This window comes from Leuciscus leuciscus (assembly GCF_965113295.1).
Source record: "Leuciscus leuciscus genome assembly, chromosome: 1".
Lineage (NCBI taxonomy): Eukaryota > Metazoa > Chordata > Actinopteri > Cypriniformes > Leuciscidae > Leuciscus > Leuciscus leuciscus.
Window position 1 is genome coordinate 26,021,749 of NC_138725.1, and position 22,828 is coordinate 26,044,576.

A 22,828-nucleotide genomic window follows, 5' to 3' on the forward strand; every position below is an offset into this window, starting at 1 on the left:
TAGATATCAATCTATGTAAATATATTAATTTGCAAAATATGTGCATATATTAATTTCTAATATGTGTTAACATATTAGATTTCTTTATATGTAAATATATTTTAATTGGAAATATTTACATATATTAATTTCCGTTATATGTAAATATATTAATTTGCAATATATGTGCATATATTAATTTCTAATATTTGTTAACATATTAGATTTCTTTATATGTAAATATATTTTATTGGAAATATTTACATATATTAATTTCCTTTATATGTAAATACATTTAGATGCTCATCTATGTAAATATATTAATTTGCAATATATGTGCATATATTAACTTCTAATATTTGTTAACATATTAGATTTCTGTATACTGTATGTAAATCTATTCTGAAACATACTCAAATATTCAGTGCTCCTTTTAGTATACTTCACATATATGTAAATAAACCTAAACATGTTTTCATATAATATATTCACATTTACTCCCACTTGATGCAAATAGTCTCCATATATGTAAATATTTTCATTGCATTCAGGAACACACTACTACACAAAAAATATGTTTTTATTGATGCTGACAAACAGGGTAAAGTACATATAATATTAACTGCACTTAAAACATCAATCATGAATTGATTCAAACATGAATCAAGCAAAATAAAGCCTGTGGTAAACAACTTGACGATACTTTGACGTTTTGTTCTACAACCTAAATTGCACACAACTATACTGAAAACATGAATTTAGTTGAAGTTATGTTAACTTATTAAGTTTTTAATAAGTATCTAGATGTTTGGGTGTGAATATGTGCAGTGTACGTTGTAGAACAAAACGTTAAAGTATCGTCAAGTTGTTTACCACAAGCTTTATTTTACTCAAAAGTCATTATAAAACTGTTTCTTTTTTCTTGTTTTGGAACCTCAGTTCTGCCAACTTGGAATTAATGGCCTGGCCCAACTGTCCAACAGTTGCCTTTTCGTGACGTTTTATGACAGCATCTGCAAAACAATACAAGAAGTCAGTGGTTATGGTTAAAGGGTTAGTTTACCTACAAATGCAAATTCTGTCATTATTTAGTCATCCTCATGTCATTCCAAATCCGTAAGACATTCCGTTCACACAAACACAAATCTGAGAGCTATCTCTCCCTCCATTGACATTCTACGCAACTACCACTTTCAAGCACCAGAAAGGTAGTAAAGACAAGTCGAGTGTTTTGTTTGTGAAAAAAAAATTATTACCACTTTATTTACAAAATATTAATCTCCACTAGAGCAGCAAGGGCAGACGTTGCGTGAACGTGCGTTGGAGATTATTTATATGTAAATAAAGTGGCAAATTATGTTTTTTTCACAAAGCTTTTATGTATGATGACACTTTTTTCACGTGTCTTTACTACCTTTCTGGGGCTTGAAAGTGAGTAATTAATGACAGAACAGGGTTTCAGCAGGTATCTTCAAATTAAATCTAATGCTTTTTAATGCCATTTTTTTACATTTTTAATGCCATACATGACCAACCACGGACATATGCTGTCAATTGATATAAAAAATTAACTCGATTAATCACACATTTTTTCTGTGATTAATCGCAATTAAAAACACTTACAATTTTATAGTTTATATATTTTATAATGTAATAATATTTCACAATTAATCAACAAATGAATGTAGAGACAAAATGAAGAAAGTTTTTTTTAAATGTTTAATGGCATCTTTTTATGAATGAAGGCCAGCATCACTGATACTAATACAGCTATTGATATCTGGATAAAATTATTTCCCCCCCTAATTTTAAACATTAAGTTAGTATCGTGGCTTTATGTGCGGTCAGGCACTTGGATTTGTCATTAGGGCCCGAGCACCGATGGTGAGAGGACCCTATTGGATCTGCTCCGTTTATTATTATATTATTAGTATTTGACCAAATCAAGCTCAAATGGAGTTACAAGGTTTTTCACCAGTCGGAAATATGTGTTTTGTTGGTCATCAGAAATGGTTTAAACATGATGCAAGTTCTGCCATCTCTCTGTCAGTGAAGTCCATTCTAAAACGTGTCTGAAAATAAACTGTAACTCAGCGAATATTAGCCACACTTTCATGAGAGATGTCTTTATTAAGCTTGGAATGTCTACTTTTAAATTCATATCAAAAACAAATACTCTCATTTTATGTAATCCGTTTGAAACCATGGAGATGTAGTTTTTTCGTTCTCCCTTCATCTCTAATGAGCTGAGGCCGCCATACCCCAGGTGCTATTCACATGGTAAATAGTTTAGGTGATCTATATGCATCACACACGCCCCCGATCAATGATACAAAAACACAAAGTTCCTTCATCAGATTCACTGATAGTTCATCACGTTTTGAGGATGGCATGCTACTCCGGTAAAGAGGCCCTTCAGATGATTCTGGACAGCGAGGAAGAATTCACCTTTTCCTCAGAGGAAGATTGAAACTCAGATGACGAACGGTTGTATTTTGAAGAGAGTTGATCCTGCCAAGGATACGGAGTAAGTTGTTTGGTGTTATATAATTCTTCTTCTGATAATATAGTTCTCATATAAATTTCAGACTATATTGTGCCTAGTTTTGGCTAGCTTTTGACATCTTATGGGAAATATTGCCTAACAATGTCCCTTACTGTCTTGTAGGCTATGCTCAGGTGTAAACATTTGTAATGTGATAAGTTACTAAACATATTAATATACACAATATATTTAGCTCAGTTTTGTTTAGCTTCTGACACTGATTATCATGTTAAAATACTGCCTTATGCCTAATTTAGCTTTGCGGATATCTATGTAAATATAACCTATGTGATTTAGTACAAATATATTTTAGCTTCAGTTAAAATGTGATACTGTCTAAATACTAGACAGTATATTTTTATGTATAAATGTTAGATTTTGGTTAGCCTATGACCCTTGCTTATCATGCTAAAATACTGCCTTATGCACAGATGTTTGTGAATACAGGTGTACATGTTTGAAATGCTCTAAATGCGTGAGGTCTATAGCCTATGGCCCATCAACAGATACTCGCGGTGACACGGTCTACGGCCCATCAATAGTTATTTCTCTGTCCTATGGCCCATCAACAGATATATACATACATTATGCGTCCATAACCATTAATCAGTTTATTTTGGACAATGCATGTTTTTTGGGTTTTTTTTTAGGAATGTGGCTGCATCAAGCTCTCCTTCTCCAGCACCTCGCAGAGGGGAACGCAGGTGTCGTTCAGTTCTCAGTGTGATCGAGAATCATACTGAGTAAGTAAACAGACGTAATATTTTACTGATGAAATGCAATTGTTTACATCGTCATAATACAAAAGTACATGTTCTTGTATGAAATTACAAAAACTGTTGTCTTTTTTAATCCATGGCCATTAGTGATTGATAATGATAATAATACCTAGTTTATTTGATTGTGTTATCAGCATGCGCCTCAAGGTTTTTTTTTTTTTTTTTACAGATGTGACAATGAACATTTCCAAGCACCTGTTCCAAAGAAAACAAAGACAAACAAGCAACAGGCAGTTGACTAGTGTTGTTTTTGGCGGCCTGTTTTAATTTTAGTTTTAGTCTAGTCTTTGTGTCAAGCTGTCGTTTTAGTTTTTATTAGTTTTAGTCACGTTCATACTCTTTTTAATCTAGTCAAGTTTTAGTCGACGAAAACTGATGACATTTTAGTCTAGTTTTAGTCAATGAAAATTGTATTTTAGTCTCTTTTTAGTAATTCAATTCTATTTAACCCAGTCAGTATAGAATTTCAAACAAGGTTATCTTATTATATTTAGTATATTTAGGGCTGTGACGGTGGCAGTTTTTTTTACCACCGCGGTAATGGACCAACTACCGGCGGTGGTTGGGGGGTTATTTAAAAAAAATAAAAAAAATAACTTGTTTTATATAACTCGTCGGCGGTCATGGCTGATCACGTAAAAATCGTCTATCTAATCTAGCCTATCTGAACAATATACTTTTAATGATAATCTTTTAGAGATGCCCCGATTGATTGGCTGGTGACCGGAATTGGACGATTTTTACGTGATCAGCCATGACCGCCGACCGGCCAGTCTGTCTGACATATGCCGATTTTATGCCGGTCAAATGCAATGTGGCGCCGCATGATTAACATCGCGCAACATCAGCATCACACGTGCACACGGAACGCACATGTAGGAAACCTTGTGAATTACAGCCGTTTCACACCGCAAGCGTGAGTAGTGCGTATTTTTTCGGCGTCCATGTTAATCAATGAGTGCATTCACACTGCGAGCAGGAGCGTCGCGTGAGCAGCAGTGAAGCGGGTTTCGGCGCCGAGTCTATTTTTGCTGCGCAGCTCACGCTCAATTAAAGTGAAAGCACACTTTTGATGGACAAAATAAATATGATTTCACACAAAAAGTGCCTAAAATGCACATAATTTGCATGTCTAGTGTGTTTTAACAGAAAAGTGTTTGATGTCAGAAAATGAAAACTCAAAAATATTTATAGAAAATGTACCCATTTAAACTTGTCTTAATTATTCAGTTTGGGTAAAACTATATAGTTTTTTATTTAAAAAAAAATAGAACATTAATATTTGTGTGTGCTGTAGTGGTTACAAAAAATGAAATCGGAATCGGCTAAAATCTGTATCGGCAGGTCAAACTCAATGAAAAATTCTCTATAAACATCTCTATAATCTTTCTGATTGGCGTTTATCAAACACCATCACATAATGTGATGTTCACCTAGATGTTTTATTTATTTATTTCTACATTTGCCGTAGTGTTGTCGATGGGTTCAATAACACATCCTGCAAAAGGGGGGGTTACTTGGTTACTTGAGAACCAAGGAAGTTGACTCATGAAACCATTTGTCAGGATTCTTTTATGAGTAAAAAGTTCAAAAAAGCACTATAACAGCATTATAAATCTTTTGTACTACCTTTCAAAAGTTTGGGGTCATTTTCTTTTTTAAACAAATAAATAAATAAATACTTTTATTCAGCAAGGATGTGTTAAGTGATAGTAACGACCAGGGATGTGAATTTGAACAAATTCCCATGATCGATCGTTGTTTAAATTAACAATCAATTAATCGATTAAACGTTAGCCATAACACTGCGTTATGAGTCTGCTGCTTATGGCCAACAGCAGGACAGGGTGTGCAAATACTGCACAAAACGCTATGTTCCTCACCAAATGAATGAGAATGGTTTTTAATCTAAATAAAGGGCTAGTAGGATTGTAAAATGTTTCAATGTGATTGATCATTTAATTAAATAAATTTTTTAATAATCAAATATAACGACTAATGAAAACCAAAGGCAATGCCTCAGATGCGTGCTTGGAATATGTGACTGTTGTGGACGTGCTCTTCCTGGAACAACGCGCTGAAAATGGCAACTAAACCCAATGAATTCACAACGATTTCATAAAACAGTGTTCTCATGTTATGTAATATGACAGTCCTAATCATAGTTATTATTAACCGTGCACTGCTGTTTGAGCTGCGTGCTGAATGAATACCGTTAAACTGAAGCACTTTGCTGTCGCATTATTTAACTCAAAGAAACGCATCCTATATGAGATTAATCAGATATATACAAAATAAACATAATATTACAAATTATATCTGCACAAAATGAAGCGAATGCACAAGTGAACTTGAACTAAGTTACGTGCCATTCAGAATGATTCGTGTTGTGGACGCACTATTTCTGGAGCAACGCAACTATGGCAACTAAACCCAAATAATTCACAATATTTTATTACAATATTGTTCTCTTTATAATGTTATGTAATATGACAGTCCAATAGTCATTATTAGTCGTGCATTGCCGTTTGAGCTGCGCGCCCTGAAACAGAAGAGGGTCACCGTAAGCTTTACTACATTCATTCTTAACCAAATTCTTAATCAAATAACCATGAGATAAATCAGATATAGATACGTTAGGCCTACACAAAATAAACACAATATTGCTGCGAATGCACACGCAAACTTATAGTCATGATGAAGGTGTAAAATGGCCCCAAACATAACTCCGGCGTGCTCGCTATACATGTTTTGCGGTTGAGCAGCATGAACCTGCTTAATCGATGATCGATAAGTTTTATCGATTAAATGTATTATCATCAATTAATCGATCGTCGATTAATCGTTAACATCCCTAGTAACGACTTAACATTGTTAGAAAAGATTTCTATTTTGAAGAAATGCTGTTCTTTTTAACTTTTTATTCATTAATGAATCCTGAAAAAAAGTATCACAGGTTATAAAAGAAAATATTAAGAAGCACAACAGTTTCCAACATTGAAAAATACCTGAGTATCAAATCAGGATATTAGAATGATTTCTGAAGGATGTGACACTGAAGACTGGAGTAATGATGCTGAAAATTCAGCTTTGATCACAGGAATAAATTATATTTCAAAGTATATTAAAATATAAAATAACTAAATATAAATATAACCGATTACATTTTTCCCCCCGTTTTTCTCGGGGGAGCACAAAATATTTGCGAGAGAAAGCAAAACCCATGTCATTTTTCACAAATTTTTCCCATCAAAATGTCTCTTTCAGGGCTGTTTATGACAGGCTCAAATACAGGAGGTTTCTATATTTGCAGTCTATGGTTCAGTCATACGTTTAAACAGACCAATTAATAAACTTACTCATAATTGCTTTGACCTTCCCTGAATCCAGGCCATCTCTTGCCTCTTCACCACATGCGGTCTTGGATTTTCCACCTAAATACCGGAAACAGTGATACTTGTAGGAAGAAACATTTAAATTATAATGGTATATTACTATTAGTACTTGTAAATGTACCTCTAAGGTTACTTCGAAGAAGAGTCTCCATGTCAAAAACACTACAGAGGAGACACCGGACCATAGCAGTGGACGTATTAGCATATGATGCTGCCCTCCATGCACTTCTGGAAACAAACACTTCTGATCCAGGATAGATTTCAACCTAAGGATACAACAACAAAAATGACAAGATAACAAAAGAAAAAGGAAAGACAGACCATTTAGGCCAAAGTAGGGGTGGGCAATATGGCCAAAATCGTATTATTTTATCTTTGTTATTAAAAATAAGAACAAAGATGCCAATTACAAGTAGGGATGGGCACTTTTCAAAAATATTGCATTCGAATATTCAGGCTCATAAAAATCAAATGGTGTTTGGTGTCATAACCTTATTTTTTTATAATACAATAAAGATGCACAATTCTGGATAAATTGAGAATCACGATTTTTTTCTGAAAATTATTAAATCGAATCGAGAATTGAAATCTTGCGAATCGGAATCAAATTGAATCTGGACATCTGTATCGATCCCCAGCACTAGTGTGTGTCTGTATATTGTTAAAAACACTCACTGGGGTTAGGCTTATTCTTAAAAAACTGGAAAAGTATTAGAACGGTTAGAATAATCAAAAACAAGGAAGTTTTTTTTGGTCAAAGAAAACTAGATATCAAAAGAAAGAATTTAAGTGATTTGGTGTCTGAGAAACTTACACTTGTGTTGGCTGCATTATCTGATGGTACTGGGTATTGTCCAGGTGCTTTTACCATGTTTTTAAGCTCCTCAATAGACTGTTGAATAACACGAAGAGACTCTTCCATGTTTCCCATTTCTAAAATGCAAAATCAACAAGATACTTCACATTGAGGGTACGAAGGAATTTGCAAAAGAAATAGGGCTGGACGATTTTGGCTAAAATCATAATCGCAATTAATCAAACAAGTTACCTCGATTACGATTATTGAACGATTATAAAAAAAATTTAAATCCTATGTCACTGGCAAGGCTTATACTGTAAATACGTTCACGGTTATTTTTTCTAATGAAAGAGTTAGGGATGTCCCGATACCACTTTTTCACTTACGATATGATACCGATACCGCAGCTTTGGCTATTTGCCGATATCTTTATTTTATTCTTGAACTAATACTACTACTAATAAAATATATGGAAGCACGTTGCTCAATTAGCCACATAAAAACATCTCACTCAAATGGAGAACAAATACTTCTCCAGTATATCCACAACAACAGCTGATAATGAAAGACTGCCACACTTTATTCAAAAGGCCTTGAGATATGTTTGGTAACCTGAATGAATTTAAAATTAATTAGCTATATTTCAGATCAATATATTTGTTTCCTTAAAATTTAAATTAACTTTAACTTCTCATCTGAATTATAAATCATTTATTTCTGTATAAAATAATACTACCATTAAAAACACATTTGATTTTATTTTTTAATCAATGTAGAATGTGTTACTTAAAAATAAAAAGATTAGTGCTCTGTTTTAGGACAAGAAATGAAAACCAATGCAATATTATAAATGTCCAAAAGATGAGATAATTTTTGCTTTTTGATAATTTTATAAAAAAAATGTACACAGTGTGTGTGTGTGTGTGATTTTGGTTGGGTGACAGTTGTAGGTTACAGTTTGACAAGAGTTTACAGTTTGACAAAAGCACAATGTTTTACACAAATATAAGTAGGCTTAACACTTTGCAGTTTTAATGATGTCCTGTATGAACAAATTGACGTTGATGTTATAATGACGAATGATGTTTTTATGTTTCCACTGTTAGATCGCGCCCGTGCCTCTCTCTCTGACACACACACACACACACACACACATTCCAGCATCGCAATCTTGACATCGCAGCCTGTTCATTATGCTGCGTCCACACCAAACGCGAATAGAGCGTCAAATTCGCGTCTAGTTCTACGCTTAAACATTTTGAATCCATTCGCGCGTCCAAAGCGAATAGGACGCGCGTAAGCGAGTTTGAAGCGAAATAGACGCGCGTTCAGAGCTAAGAGACGGGGCGGAGTCACGTGACTACACACGCGGTAATATGTTTTAAGGGGAAAGTACATTAACACACAGTGGGAAATAACCGAAATAACCGACTTGGTAAAATTATGTCGGTTATAGGCTCTGAATTTCGGTTTCGATTACTTTTCGATTAATCATCCAGCCCTAAAAAGAAATATAAAATATTCCTAAAATGTTAGATCTTAAGAGACGTAAATAAATAAGGCACATATTGTGCAGATCTTACTCTCTACAACAAATTCTTGTAGCTCCGATATGTCCTCCCGTATGTCCTTGTGTGGTTGTGGCAAGTCTTTTTTCTGCATCTGGATCTTCTCCATAAGTGCTCTCTGCTGTGAGACTTTCATTGTCTTCATCTTGGTGTATAAACAATAAATAAATGTCTGAATAACATGCACCTCACAAAGAAAAAAATAATAAAATGAAATGGCCTCTGCACGGACAATAAGGAAATAATATGAAAATAATAAGAGTCATAAGAGTTCTAGTTAATAATAATAATGCATCAATGTTTTTGCAAAAAATATCAAACATTTTTAATATTAGAGTAATAGTTAACATCTTTAATATCACTGTTTCAAATAACATCATTGTTGTTTGAGCTGTGTGCGCTGAAGCTGAAGAGGTGAATTAACACCCGTAATCTGAAGAGCTTTGCTAGAAGGTTAATAACTCAACGGAACGCATCCTATAAAAGATAAATCAGATATTTAAACAAAATAAACAATATTACACCTTACATTTGCACAAAATCACGCACAGATGAACTTTAACTATGTTACGTAGTCAGAATGTGTAACTCCTGTTGTGGATGCACTCTTACCTTAACAACACACTGAAACGCCAATGGAAGTTGAGCTTTACGCTCACGCGCAAACAAGATCAACTAGCCTATAATTTTTTTTTTTTTTTTTACTTTCATGCGTTTAATTTAAATGTTTGTATACGAATCAGTTCATTTTAACCTTCAGTATTATAGTATTGTAGAACCAACTGACTTCCTGTATAGTTTACAGAATTGTGATGTGATCTGGGAAAACCCGTCGGATGTCGCGCTGGTACATTTTCAGTAAGGTCTAAAAATAGGTAAAATATCAGTTTTTTTGTCAAAATTGGTTTTTCATTAAATTATTATTCTATAACATCTTGTCTATAATATCTCTGAATATATCTTGGCAAAATTCACTAGTTTAGTGCAGAAAAATAGCGATTTATAGTGGCAAGCTGAAAAAAACACTTTCTCTTTAAGAACACGCATGGCTGAGGTGCAAAAAAAAAAAAAGTAGCCCACAGCTCTCTTATTTCAGCCAGCGCACATACCTGTATTTACATCCTGTTTTCGGTCTAAGTCCATAGTAATCGATTGTCAAGTTCACGCGCATAGGTTTAGTTACATATGATCACGCGTGTGAACTCGACAATCGATTACTATGGACTTCGACCGAAAACAGGGTGTAAATACAGGTATGTGCGCTGGCTGAATTAACATCACTTTTATTCATATCTTTCACATCTACTGCAGTCAGATTCACCGTGTTCACTCTGAAGGAATCACTCACATTGGCTGTGCACTTGTAATGACACATCAAGGACGTTAAGAGGCTAAAAGCAGGTTTAAAACTTGCCCCACTGAAGTCAACAGGGTGCAAATTTTAAAAAGAGGATAACACGGTGTAGGCAACACCGATTTTTGTCGTTGTTCTCTGTATTGACAGAACTCCAAATTTACAAAAAAATGAGCTCAATGTTAAAATTGACCGGAGTTCTCCTTTAAGTTCCTTGATTATTATGAATGAGAGTATAGTTCCTAGCCATATCGGCCTAGAAAATCCCAACTTTACATTTTGCGTTGGTCTTAGTACACGATGTAACTACAGAAGAGTCAAGTTTTAAATAGGATTTAGGACTTTTTTGAGAGAGATGCTAATGGTCTAATCCGATTCAATGATCTATGCTAAGCTATGCTAAAAGCGGTACCACCAGACCCGAAGATCGGCTGAATGGATTCGAAAACGGTAAAACTCAACTGTTTAAAGGACAAGTTCGGTATTTTACACTTAAAGCCCTGTTTACAGATCAGTGTTTCCCCTACAATGTATTGCCGCTGGATTTTCAGCGCCGCTGCAAAATCTTCACATGATCAGTAATATCACGTCATTCACTTACACACCTAAAAACACTGAAACATGGTGAACGGCGGCGCTGCTAGCAGCTAATGGGCTCTGAATACACTTTCCAAATAAGGAAAGAGCAACAAATGGAAATATTTTTGATTAAGCTAATGTCACGTTGCCATAAGGGGCCGTTCACATGCAAATATTTCAAATGTGGGCGCGCTCATAATAGAAGCGACAGTGTTCATGGTTGCATAGCAACAACAGACGCCACGGGAGAGCGAGCAAGCGCTTGTGGAAAGGAGAAAGCGGTACAAACTTTTCTCCGTTGAAGTCTATGGGGTCGCTGTGTCCATTTTTTTTTTTTACTGTCTATGGAAAATATGCCGTCCCGCCCCTCCGTGTTCGGCGATCAGGTTTCATTCTCGCGCAGCTTGTTTAGTAACTTCACATGCGGGTCTTTTCCGCGCAGTGTTTGCGCCGCGCTCTCGGTTCCGTGTGTGTGTGTGACTGTGTGTGTATCGGCGCACTGCGCTCTCTGCACTGTTCCGCTCTGTGTTTGCGCTGCGTGTTCTACTCTGTCATTAACGGCCCAAACGCTCCAATCATGTACCGATCACGCACTGGAAAAGCAAAGTCCACTCATATAACGTGAAATTTCTCAGTAGTAGGCTTCTGTTTGCTGGGCAACAATGGTAAAATTACCTGCTCAGATCACATGCTCTGGTAATAATAGCTTTGTATGACTATTAGGGCTGTCAACGAATATTCTAAATTCGAATATATATTCGAATAGTTTTAAAAAACAGAAATTCGAACGTTAAAATTAATATTCGAATGTGAATTTCGATTATGGAAAAACACGCCCGCGGAAGCAGAGGCGCGGCTGTCTGAGGGACAGGTCACACGAGTCGCACTGTCTAGCACAGCGTCACTGCTGAAAGTTGACAGTGCACTAAAAGACAATGGGAATAAATTGCAGTCAGTTTTTCCTTTTTTTTAATACAAGCACCAATAATGTAAGTAGCCTTTTTCTTTTTTAATAGCGCTTTATTTTTTATGAACCTCAGGGTAAAAGTTCTTTGTTGTCACATTTCTCGGAATTGTGTGCCTCATTTTATTTAACGTTAAACAGAAATGTTTACCACAGCACAGCTCGCTCGGAGCGTTCAATGTCGGTTCTATACTGTTAAACTTAAATTAATGTTAATAAATTTGTTTCAATCACTGAATGAAGCCTGCTATATTTGGGACAAGAGTCGCGACCTTAAATTGCTTGCACAAAACTCTTGATCAGCACTCAACATGTGCTTATTGTTGTTCATTTAAACCGTTATGCGCAGAGAGAGCGCGAGGGCGCGAGAGACAGAGAGAGAGAGTGCCTGCGAGTGAGCGAGACTGAGGTCTGCGGTCTTGGCCATTAGTTTATTTACTTGGTTTTGTGTTGGTAATACATTGTCAAATATGTTTAAACTTAAATTAACTACCTATACAAATGTATGTATGTCTCTTTGTATTAATTTGTCCTGTTATTGACGTAATGCGCGTCATTGACAAAATGCGCAACCAGATGTTCAAATATTCGTGTGTTTTTTAGAGGGAATATTCGAACGTCATTTTTGAGCAATTTTGACAGCCCTAATGACTATACTTTATTTTGATAATTAGTCAAAAAATAAATCTGTTAAATCTGAGTATGTTTCATAGAACTGAATGAAGAATAATATATTGATATTTTATATTTTAATATAGGGCTATTTTCTGTCCAATTTGTGTGGACATTTTTTCTTTTTTTCCCCTTTTTTGTGTGTTTGATTTAATTACTGATTCTACATTTAAATATTGATGACTACAAGTTTGGGGGAAATGCGATTAATTGCGATTAATCACAGCAAATTGTGCGATTAATTAGTTAATTTTTTAAAATGTCTACAGGATACCGTATTTTCCGCACTATAAGGCGCACCGGATTATAAGGCGCACCTTCAATGAATGGCCTATTTTAGAACTGTTTTCATATAGGGCGCACCGGATTATAAGGCGCATAGAATAGAAGATACTGCAGTCAAACGTTTGACTGGGTTTGCGTTATGCAGTGGTCACCAACCTTTTCAAGCCTAAAATCACATCCAAAGTCCAAATGTAAACCAAGATCTACCACTTGCAAAAAAATATGAAAAAACAAGTGGCTGAGCTGTAAAACCTTGTTTATACTCAACGCGTCCGCATGAGCGCGAAGGTAATAAAAAAAATATCCGTCTGCTCGTGCTCGGGCAGATTCGGCTCAAAGTCGTGCATCTTCGGATGCGGAGGCGCGCGCGCGGAAAAATGACGTCAATGTGACAGCGCGCGCGCCTCCGCATCCGAAGATGCACGACTTTGAGCCGAATCTGCCCGAGCAGATGGATATTAGTCCATCTCATCACACCGCCGGCACCCAGTTTGCGCGTCTAAATCAGTTGTATGGTCTGGTGTTCAGTCTAAAACAAAACAGTTGCGTCAAGTATAAATACCTCGTCTGTTTGGGGAGGTGCGCGCGCAGTCAGTGGAGGCTCGCGCTCCGGTGCCAGGCGAAAGTATAAACAAGGTTTAAGTCAGCGGTTGTTTTACAGACATTAATATAAGGTGCCAGATTCATATATAAGGCGCTCCGGATTATAAGGCGCACTGTCGTTTTTTGAAAAAAATAAAGGCTTTTAAGTGCGCCTTATAGTGCGGAAAATACGGTAAAATAAATGAAAGTACTGGTTACATGATGATGTATCTAAGTGCTAAAGTGTGTTACAGAAAAAAAGTTCAGTAGTGCAGGTGAGGGAGGAAAGAGTTACATTTTTTCACTATCAATTTCTACCTTACAGCTGAAAATTAACACAGAAGAAAAACATGAATAATCATGCCTTCTGTTGATGGTATGTCAAATTTGTATGTCTCAAAATGTCCATTTCTATCCACAAAACTTGCCAGAAGTCATGGTTTAAGGGGTTATTAAAAATAAAAAAATCTTCCGGGGGAGCATGCCCCCGGACCCCCCGCGAGCGGCTTGGTAACAACCTCTGGCAGGTCACAGCACCGCTGCTGGAAAATTTTATAGGGGAAACACTGCAGATCGTTTCTGATGAAATAGAACGGTTAAGATTACACATGCTGCTGTCCCGAGAATTTTAGGTTTCTTTCGCTTTCCCCCCGACCAACAGAATGGCTGCCTATGGGCACTGGAACAATCCTTCCTAAAACGCATTAAACTTTCGTTTACAAAGACGTGAAACTCACCGTGTGGTCAGGGGTGTTCACTGATATGCTCACACAAAAATCGCTGCAAAAGATGCTTTCCAACAGGTGTTTTACCATTCGTTGTAAAACTGTGGACCTATTTTTTCAAACGCCTCACACCCGTACATTCATCCGTTGAGAGCTTGAATAATAGACACTCTAGTCCGGTTTCCGGTGGCGGAGTAATACCGTACCTCACAGCACATCCAATACAAGTCAATGGAGTTGGGACAAAAACTACGATAAAACCTGTTGGAAAGCATCTTTAGCAAACATTTTTGTGTGAGCATATCAGTGAACACCCCTGACCACTCGGTGAGATTCACGTCTTTGTAAACAAAAGTTTAATGCGTTTTAGGAAGGATTGTTCCAGTGCCCATATGCAGCCTTTCTGTAGGTGGGAGGGAAAGCGAAAGAAACGTAAAATTCTCGGGACAGCAGCATGTGTCCAAATTTTTATCTTAACCGTTCTATTTCATCAGAAACGATCTGTAAACACGGCTTTAAGTGTAAAATGCCGAACATGTCCTTTAACTCTGGGGGAGTTGCAAAATGAGCCTATTTCCAAAAAAAGTAGAGTGTTCCTTTAAAATGTATTACAGAATTAAAATGTAAACAAAAATATCTTCTTTATGTCTTATATTAAGATAAAAAATAATTGTTAAAGAAACTCTTGAACTTAAATAAAATGCTAAGCACGCGCGTGAACTCGACAATCGACTACTTTGGACTTCGACCGAAAACAGGATGTAAATACAGGTATGTGCGCTGGCTGAATTAACATCACTTTTATTCATATCTTTCACATCTACTGCAGTCAGATTCACCGTGTTCACTCTGAAGGGATCACTCACAATGGCTGTGCACTTGTAATGACACATCAAGGATGTTAAGAGGTTAAAAGCAGCTTTAAAACTTGCCCCATTGAAGTCAACAGGGTGCAAAATTTAAAAAGAGGATAACACGGTGTAGGCAACACCGATTTTTGTCGTTGTTCTCTGTATTGACAGCACTCCAAATTTACAAAAAAATGAGCTCAATGTTAAAATTGACCGGAGTTCTCCTTTAATCTAATGTTACATACCATTTTACTTCTCCCCGGCTGTAGTGATTCTGCGCTGGTTGGAGTATTGCCCTGGTATTTAGGATTAGGCTTGGCAGATCTTTTGGACGGGTGCTTCCACTCCTCTCCCTCATCCTCATCCTCATCCTCCTGCATTGCCTGCAGGTACGACTCCAGTGTTGATGCCTTCTCTGCAACAGTTATATAACATAAATTGTGTATTACAAATCCTTAAAGAATGTTACTATATAGACCTAATGGTAATGCTATATCATTTTAGGTTTTAGCTCTAAGGGAGTTTACCCAAAAATGACACTTAAGTCATCAATTACTCACCCTGGTGTTGCTCTAATGCCATTGTCTTGACAAAAAAATGCTGCCTATCAGATTGTGCTACCAACACTTTGTTTTAAGGGTAGGGTTAGGGTTTGGACAAAAACCTCAAAAAGCCTCAAACCACATGAACAACACAATCTTATTAATTATTTCCTAACTAATGTACTGTTGCAGGTAGCACAAATCGTCAGAACACCTTACATTGTACATTGAAACACTCTTTCATGGTCGATGAACTAGAGCGCATATTAAAGTGTCAAAACGCACGCAGAGCAAGACCAACGGCCTATGTCAAGATGTTTAGTACGTTAAATAATACATTACATTTCGGTTCGTTTTTCACAAATCCATATCATACTTGGAATAAACAAGACGTGTCACATAGGACCATTATGTGATACTTTTTGCATCTTTTTAATAAAGCTTGTCGCAAGACGCACGCGGATTTTTTTAATTCACCTTTTGTGGTCAGAAAAAAAGATGGGAATATTTTACATTAACATTTAAATCGGCATAATTGTTTACAAGATTATATGAATTAAAAACAGCAACTTACCAGCAACTTTGATAATTTTGGCAGTGTAGACCGGCCAGCCACCTTTGGGTTTTTTACCCTCGGCCCACTCCACAACATAGATGCCATCGCTCTCATCCAGACGATCTAAGTAGTCTTCGCAAATAAAATCACGAATAAAGTCCGTTTTCACAACACTGTATGTTCCAGTGTCAATACCATCCAACCATTCGACGAGAGCAAACATAACTTCTTGATTTCTGTTGAACTAACGTTAACCTCAGGAGAACTGACGATGACGAGTGGGACGAGCGGCGGGAAAAGTTGAACGTCGGTTGGAAGTCAGACGTAAATAACCATATATGGAAATAAAGCTGGCAGTTTGACCAATCACAGGACTCTTACTGCCAAGGTGCAGACAGCCCTACTATATAATGTAAAGAGCAAATTATGTAAATTAACAATTAATAAAAAGTCCAGATGCAAAAATATAAAAAGTATTTGAATGAGAAGTGTGTTGTCCCTAAACGCACAGAGAGTAGATGGAAACGGTAAGTCACATGAAGTTTTGGGATTTTTTGTTGTTGTTTTTGACTGGATGAAAACTCTTAACTGGCCTTTTCACCTACGATCAACGTGAATGAGTTGTTTTTTATAACAAATGATATTACTGAATGAATAAACTGAAATGTGTTTAATAAAACTCAATGTATTATACTTAAAACAAAGAATGCACAACATTTATTGATACAATCAATGTCCATGACTTTTCCATGGCTTTAAACATAGGCTATAGCCTACATAGGCCAATATATAAAATTGTAAATTAACAATTATATTTTCTTGATATAAATTAATAATTGTATTTATATAATTTAATAATTCTAAATTGTCTTTTTCATTTTCTTTTTTATAATTTCGTAATGACTGCTTTAAGACTGTTTAACATACTGTCCTAATTGTTTTTGAATGGAAAAGGAAAATTTTGCTGGTTGGGGGAATATGATATGAGTAAGCCTGAATTCAAGAATTTTCACTTCCTAGGGTAAAATTAGCTGAAAAATGTCCACATGTGGAAGAAGAAACAACTGGTTTTTCATGTAAGTTTTTTTGTTCAGTCTTATTGTTTTTTTTCCCCCCAAATGTTACAATAATGTTGCTTTAAAAAGGTTGTTCCTCATTAGCAGGGCTCTGGAGTTCAATCAACTTAGCCCCTTCTGGTGAGATATTTAACCATATATCCATTTCTTTACATGAATGTAAATAATTGCAACTAAAATCAGTTCAGTATCAGTTATTTTGCTTTTACCATATGTTGACTAGGAGACACCGAGAAGGGGTTAACCAGCAAACCCACGGTGCAAAGCAGGTGTCTCTCTGCAGATTTGGAGGTAACATCATTTACGCATCAAGAATCCTCCAGTTCGGACTGTAGAGGTCTCAATGTTTACCAGGTAAGAGGGAGTACACTTATGCTGCATTTTCACATTAACATGTGTCACACACACATACGCTGTGACACATGTGCACACACAGTGGGTTTCTGTCTTTTATATGGGGCTTTCCATAGACATAATGATTTTTGTTCCATAGACATAATGATTTTGGTCATTTTTTCTTATCTTCTAACTCTAAACACAACCCTCACAAAAAAACATTCGGCATTTTGACATTAAAACAACAACAACAACATATTTATAAGACCAAAAATGTCTCCACAAGATCAAATATTTCTGGTATTACTATCATTGTGGGGACATTTCGTCTCAACATTAAACAAGAACAATCATGCTCACCAAACAAAACATCAAAGAACCGTTTCAGTCTTTCAACCGTTTTCTTTTTACTTATGACCATATATAATGGTAATGTATTGTTCATCTCTAACAGGACTATGAAGATGAATCCATTTCCATTGCAGAAGAAGGGTCAGTCAGGGAACAAATGAAGGAGGACAACAAACTGAGGATGGTGAATCCTGCTGAACAAGGAGTGGTAGATCAGACCACATGTACTGGTCTACAACATAACGGTTCAATAGGTATGAACATTTCAATCTTGTATTAAGTTTTGTTTGGATAATGGTGTAAAAGGATATATAATATGGTATTGCAGCTGATAATTTGTGTGATACATAACCTATACATTTCTTTGCATGATAATTTCAACTAAAATCATCATCATCTTTATCAAGTATAAGTTATTTTGCTTTTACCATGTTGCCTCCATAGGAGACACTGAGAAGGGGTTAACCAGCAAACACACGGTGCAAAGCAGGTGTCTCTCTGCAGATTTGGAGGTAACATCATTTTCGCATCAAGAATCCTCCAGTTCGGACTGTAGAGGTCTCAATGTTTACCAGGTAAGAGGGAGTACACTTATGCTGCATTTTCACATTAACATGTGTCACACACACATACGCTGTGACACATGTGCACACACAGTGGGTTTCTGTCTTTTATATGGGGCTTTCCATAGACATAATGATTTTTGTTCCATAGACATAATGATTTTGGTAATTTTTTCTTATCTTCTAACTCTAAACACAACCCTCACAAAAAACATTCGGCATTTTGACATTAAAACAACAACAACAACAACAACATATTTATAAGACCAAAAATGTCTTCACAAGATAAAATATTTCTGGTATTACTATCATTGTGGGGACATTTCGTCACAACATTAAACAAGAACAATCATGCTCACCAAACAAAACATCAAAGAACCGTTTCAGTCTTTCAACCGTTTTCTTTTTACTTATGACCATAATGGTAATGTATTGTTCATCTCTAACAGGACTATGAAGATGAATCCATTTCCATTGCAGAAGAAGGGTCAGTCAGGGAACAAATGGAGGAGGACAACAAACTGAGGATGGTGAATCCTGCTGAACAAGGAGTGGTAGATCAGACCACATGTACTGGTCTACAACATAACGGTCCAGATGATGGTGACCAAAGGAGAAAGCAGCATGAACTATTAATGTTGGCATTAAAGTTAAAACATAATCTAACTGATGCAGTCATTGAGGACATGCTTAAGGTAATCAATGCAGTTAGTGAAAAACATGTTGTGTCCACATCAAAGTACTGTTTCTACAAAACTTTTGGTAAAGTCAGAAACCATTTTCAGTTGCATCCAGTTTGTAAACAGTGCTCTGCTATTATGCAGTCTGATGAGAAATTAGCTAAATGTAACAGTTGTGGGGAGACATGCGACTTGAACAAACACATGAAAGAGGGAAACTTTTTCATTGAACTACCCCTGGAAGGCCAACTCAGAAATATACTACAAAATGACGAAATTCGTTCACACATCGTAACACCTGCACCTACAAAGACTTCTGTCTGTGACATCTATGATGGACAGCTGTACAAGGAAGCTTTAAAAAACAGTAAATCTCATGGCAGTGTGAACCACCTTTCACTAACATTTAGCTGTGATGGCATACCACTGTATCGTTCATCTAAATGCAGCTGTTGGCCCTTGCTCTATACCATTAATGAACTTGACCCAGCAGTGAGATCAAAGCATGTGATGCTTGCTGCTCTGTGGGTTGGTGGAGAAAAGCCAAACATGAACACATTTCTTGAACCTTTTGTGAAAGAATGTGTTCACTTGGAACAGGCTGGCTTCAAATGGTCAGTTGGACATGCGACATACACAACTAAAGTTCTTCCTTTGGTATTAGTCAGTGATTCTGTTGCCAGGCCACTTCTACAAAATTTCAAACAGTTCAATGGGGAATTTGGATGTTCATTTTGTGTACAGAAAGGAGTCATGGTAGAAAAAGGACAAGGCCATACAAGGGTTTACCCTTTCGAAACAAAGTGTGATTTAAGAAGTCACACTCAAACCATCAATTTTGCTGAAAGTGCACTGGAGAAGTGCACACCTGTAATGGGTGTTAAAGGGCCCTCAGTACTCTCACTGTTGCCAGGCTTTAACATCATACATGGCTGTGTTCCAGACTACATGCATTGTGTTCTTCTTGGTGTTGCCAGGGCCTACACTAACCTGTGGTTCTGCAGTGAGAACAGTGGACAGCCATGGTATGTTGGAAGGTCTGTCTCAGAAGTGGATGATAGACTTTGCAGCATTCAACCACCCCGTGGTGTTTCTAGAATCCCTCGATCTGTGACTGAAAGGCATTTTTGGAAAGCACATGAGTGGTACATGTGGTTGTTCTTCTACAGTGTACCTGTGTTAAAGGGCACACTCCCTGAAAGGTTCCTTGTCCACTGGGCAAAACTTATGAAGGGTGTTGGTTTGCTCCTCTTAGAATCTATCACTTCAGAAGAGATCACAGAGGCTGACAAATTGCTTAATGCATTTGTGCAGGAAGCAGAAGGACTTTATGGTGTTTGTAATATGACATTCAACATTCATCTGTGTCTGCATTTGGCCCAAAGTGTTAAAGACTGGGGGCCACTCTGGACTCACTCTGCTTTTGTTTTTGAAAGCTACAACAGAGAATTGCTTGAGATGGTAAAGAGCACACAGGGTGTTGCTTTACAGATTTCCAAAACCTTTTTGTTAGAGAAGGCACTTCCAGTCTATGGCAAATCTTTGATGAGTTATGCTCCCATTGAGGTCAAAGACACATTTGAGATGTTAACTACATCTAAGAAGACAGTTCAAATGGTAGAACAGTTTGAAGGAGTCACTGCACTTGGCAGACCACAAAGAAAATTGCTAGAACATGACGACTATCTGGCACTCCACAGTCTTGTGCACTCTTTAAAGAAAGACATTGTCAACTACTATGACAGAGTAGTAGTTGATGGTCAAATAATACATGCAGAGAGTTATGCCAGGGAGACGAAGAGAAACTCTCACATTGTCTTCCTTAAAGATGATGATGATGATGATGATGATGATGATGCCTTCTTGGTGAGAAGGTTTATCTTTGCAGATTTGGGGACCGGAGGCATGTGCTATGCCATTGGTCACTATTTTCAGAAGCGAAAGCATAATTTTTTCTCATCCTTAAGCAACCCATGCCATTTTGTTGCTGTTGATAAAACTACTGGCCATCTAACAGCCATTCCTGCCAGTAAGATCAAACAGAAGAGTTTATTTGTGTGTCTACCAGGACTGAGAGTGGACTACATTTTTAAGTTTCTTAATCGCTATGAGCTGACTACATAATAGACCAACATCAAAAGGAAGTGCAGTGCTGCTGCAGAAAGAAAGAAAGAAATACTGGATTGAAAGACATTTCTAGGAAGATACAACATAACCATTAACAGTTTTATAACATTGTTTTTTCATTTTTGATCAAATGTAAATATTATCACTAAAATAAGAATGTTTTTTTAAGATTGAGATTACCACATGGAGGACTTGTTATACTCTCATTGACATAAGCTTTTACTTATAGATACAGGGGGTCAATACCCAATCTGCTTATAAGGTCATTAGGCCAGTACTGATGCAGTAAATAAAATCAGAATATAAGATAAAATGTTTTTTCTGAAACTTGATTGTGATATTGAGTGGATTGAGTGAATTGTAATGCATCTCAAGTGTTCACTGTAAATAGAATGAGAAAAGCATATATATTGACAATAAATATCACAATATATTCCCATGTTTGAATGTCTTCAATATAATATATAATATAGCTTAATATAATGCATAATTGGTAAATGGTGTAGGAACAAAAAGATGAATAGCAAAAAAGTAACTCGCTTGATTAAAAATATACATATGCGTTTAAGGATCACTGGAGGCAAGTTGCAAAACTTTAAGTGCAGTTTAATTAATAAACTAAAAACAAAGGCTTGACATGACATAGAATAAAACAAAGACCATAACCTCACCAACAGCAGTACAAGGCAAACATGACAAGTAACAAGGCAAACATGAGGGCTTAAATATACACAAGCTAATGACAAGACAAGGGACACCTGTGAACAAAACAATGAACCAATGAGAACAAGACACATGAACAGGGGAGTACATGGCAGGTTCAGAAGACATGACAAACCAGGGAAGCACATGACAAGAAACTGAAACATGACAATGACCTGAAACAAAACCCAACACCATCTGTGACAATGTGACACTATTCATGCCTCATGTATTTTCATATGACATGAGGCATGAAATATATTGTCACATATATGTACACATATTTATACATGCAACATGTAGATCAACTGTTATGCTTGAATTTGTATGCATGTTGAAAATATATTTTCAAAATATATTTCAATATATTTAACAGTGTTTCACATATATGTGAATATATTGCATTTCTGTATGGGACAGCAAGTGTGCATTTAAAAGTTCACGGCACAAAGCGAAGACATGTCGAGCACACAAATCCTAGTGTTTATCCGTCCAACAGTTTATTGATCATTTGTTTCTTCAGTTTTAAATTCCAGTTATTGTGCGTTTGATGCCGATTCATAGTCTTTGTGCTGTGTGTGATCTAACAGGCACACGGTAGCGAGTCGTTTAAAAACAGCAACAAACTCCAACAAAATAAAGTCATTTTATGCAAATCCACAGCCTTTTCTCTACAGATCAAGCATTATAATGTTAATATATCATATTGGAGAGAGTTTTACCGTGCATCCTGCTGTAACCGACAGAGGCGCGCGCGCTGTTTGAATAACGTTAGTTAGCTGTTACTGAATGGAGATTGACAGCCGCAGAGGAGGGAA

General features: G+C 36.5%; 2 protein-coding genes and 1 long non-coding RNA gene across 3 annotated transcripts; 2 read left to right on the top strand and 1 right to left on the bottom strand.

Annotated features, from left to right (window-relative positions):
• Positions 1 to 298: 298 nt before the first annotated feature.
• Positions 299 to 16,926, bottom strand: LOC309501943 (uncharacterized protein). The gene is made up of 7 exons (XM_082174236.1): positions 16,194 to 16,926; positions 15,323 to 15,492; positions 9,081 to 9,210; positions 7,513 to 7,631; positions 6,820 to 6,964; positions 6,663 to 6,737; positions 299 to 992 (listed from the first exon to the last, which is right to left on the bottom strand). Exons 1-7 carry the CDS (start codon positions 16,396 to 16,398, stop codon positions 880 to 882), a joined length of 957 nt encoding a protein of 318 aa, XP_082030362.1. The 5' UTR covers positions 16,399 to 16,926; the 3' UTR covers positions 299 to 879.
• Positions 15,336 to 17,690, top strand: LOC309503770. Its single transcript, XR_014207849.1, has 4 exons — positions 15,336 to 15,466; positions 17,196 to 17,251; positions 17,336 to 17,371; positions 17,475 to 17,690. It is a non-coding gene; the product is annotated as an uncharacterized lncRNA (long non-coding RNA).
• A 170-nt stretch (positions 17,691 to 17,860) lies between these two features.
• Positions 17,861 to 21,741, top strand: LOC309494419 (uncharacterized protein; the record flags this gene model as incomplete). The annotated part of the gene is made up of 4 exons (XM_082163756.1): positions 17,861 to 17,887; positions 18,042 to 18,192; positions 18,383 to 18,513; positions 18,951 to 21,741. 4 exons carry the CDS (start codon positions 17,861 to 17,863, stop codon positions 21,303 to 21,305), a joined length of 2,664 nt encoding a protein of 887 aa, XP_082019882.1. The 3' UTR covers positions 21,306 to 21,741.
• Between the last annotated feature and the right edge of the window lie 1,087 nt (positions 21,742 to 22,828).

Coding starts and splice junctions, on each gene's coding strand:
- LOC309501943 (XM_082174236.1), bottom strand. CDS start 16,398: ATGTTTGCTCTCGTCGAATGGTTGGATGGTATTGACACTGGAACATAC. Junction 15,493..16,193: donor CAAAATTATCAAAGTTGCTG/GTAAGTTGCTGT, acceptor TAACTGTTGCAG/AGAAGGCATCAACACTGGAG. Junction 993..6,662: donor GAAGGTCAAAGCAATTATGA/GTAAGTTTATTA, acceptor ATTGTTTTGCAG/ATGCTGTCATAAAACGTCAC.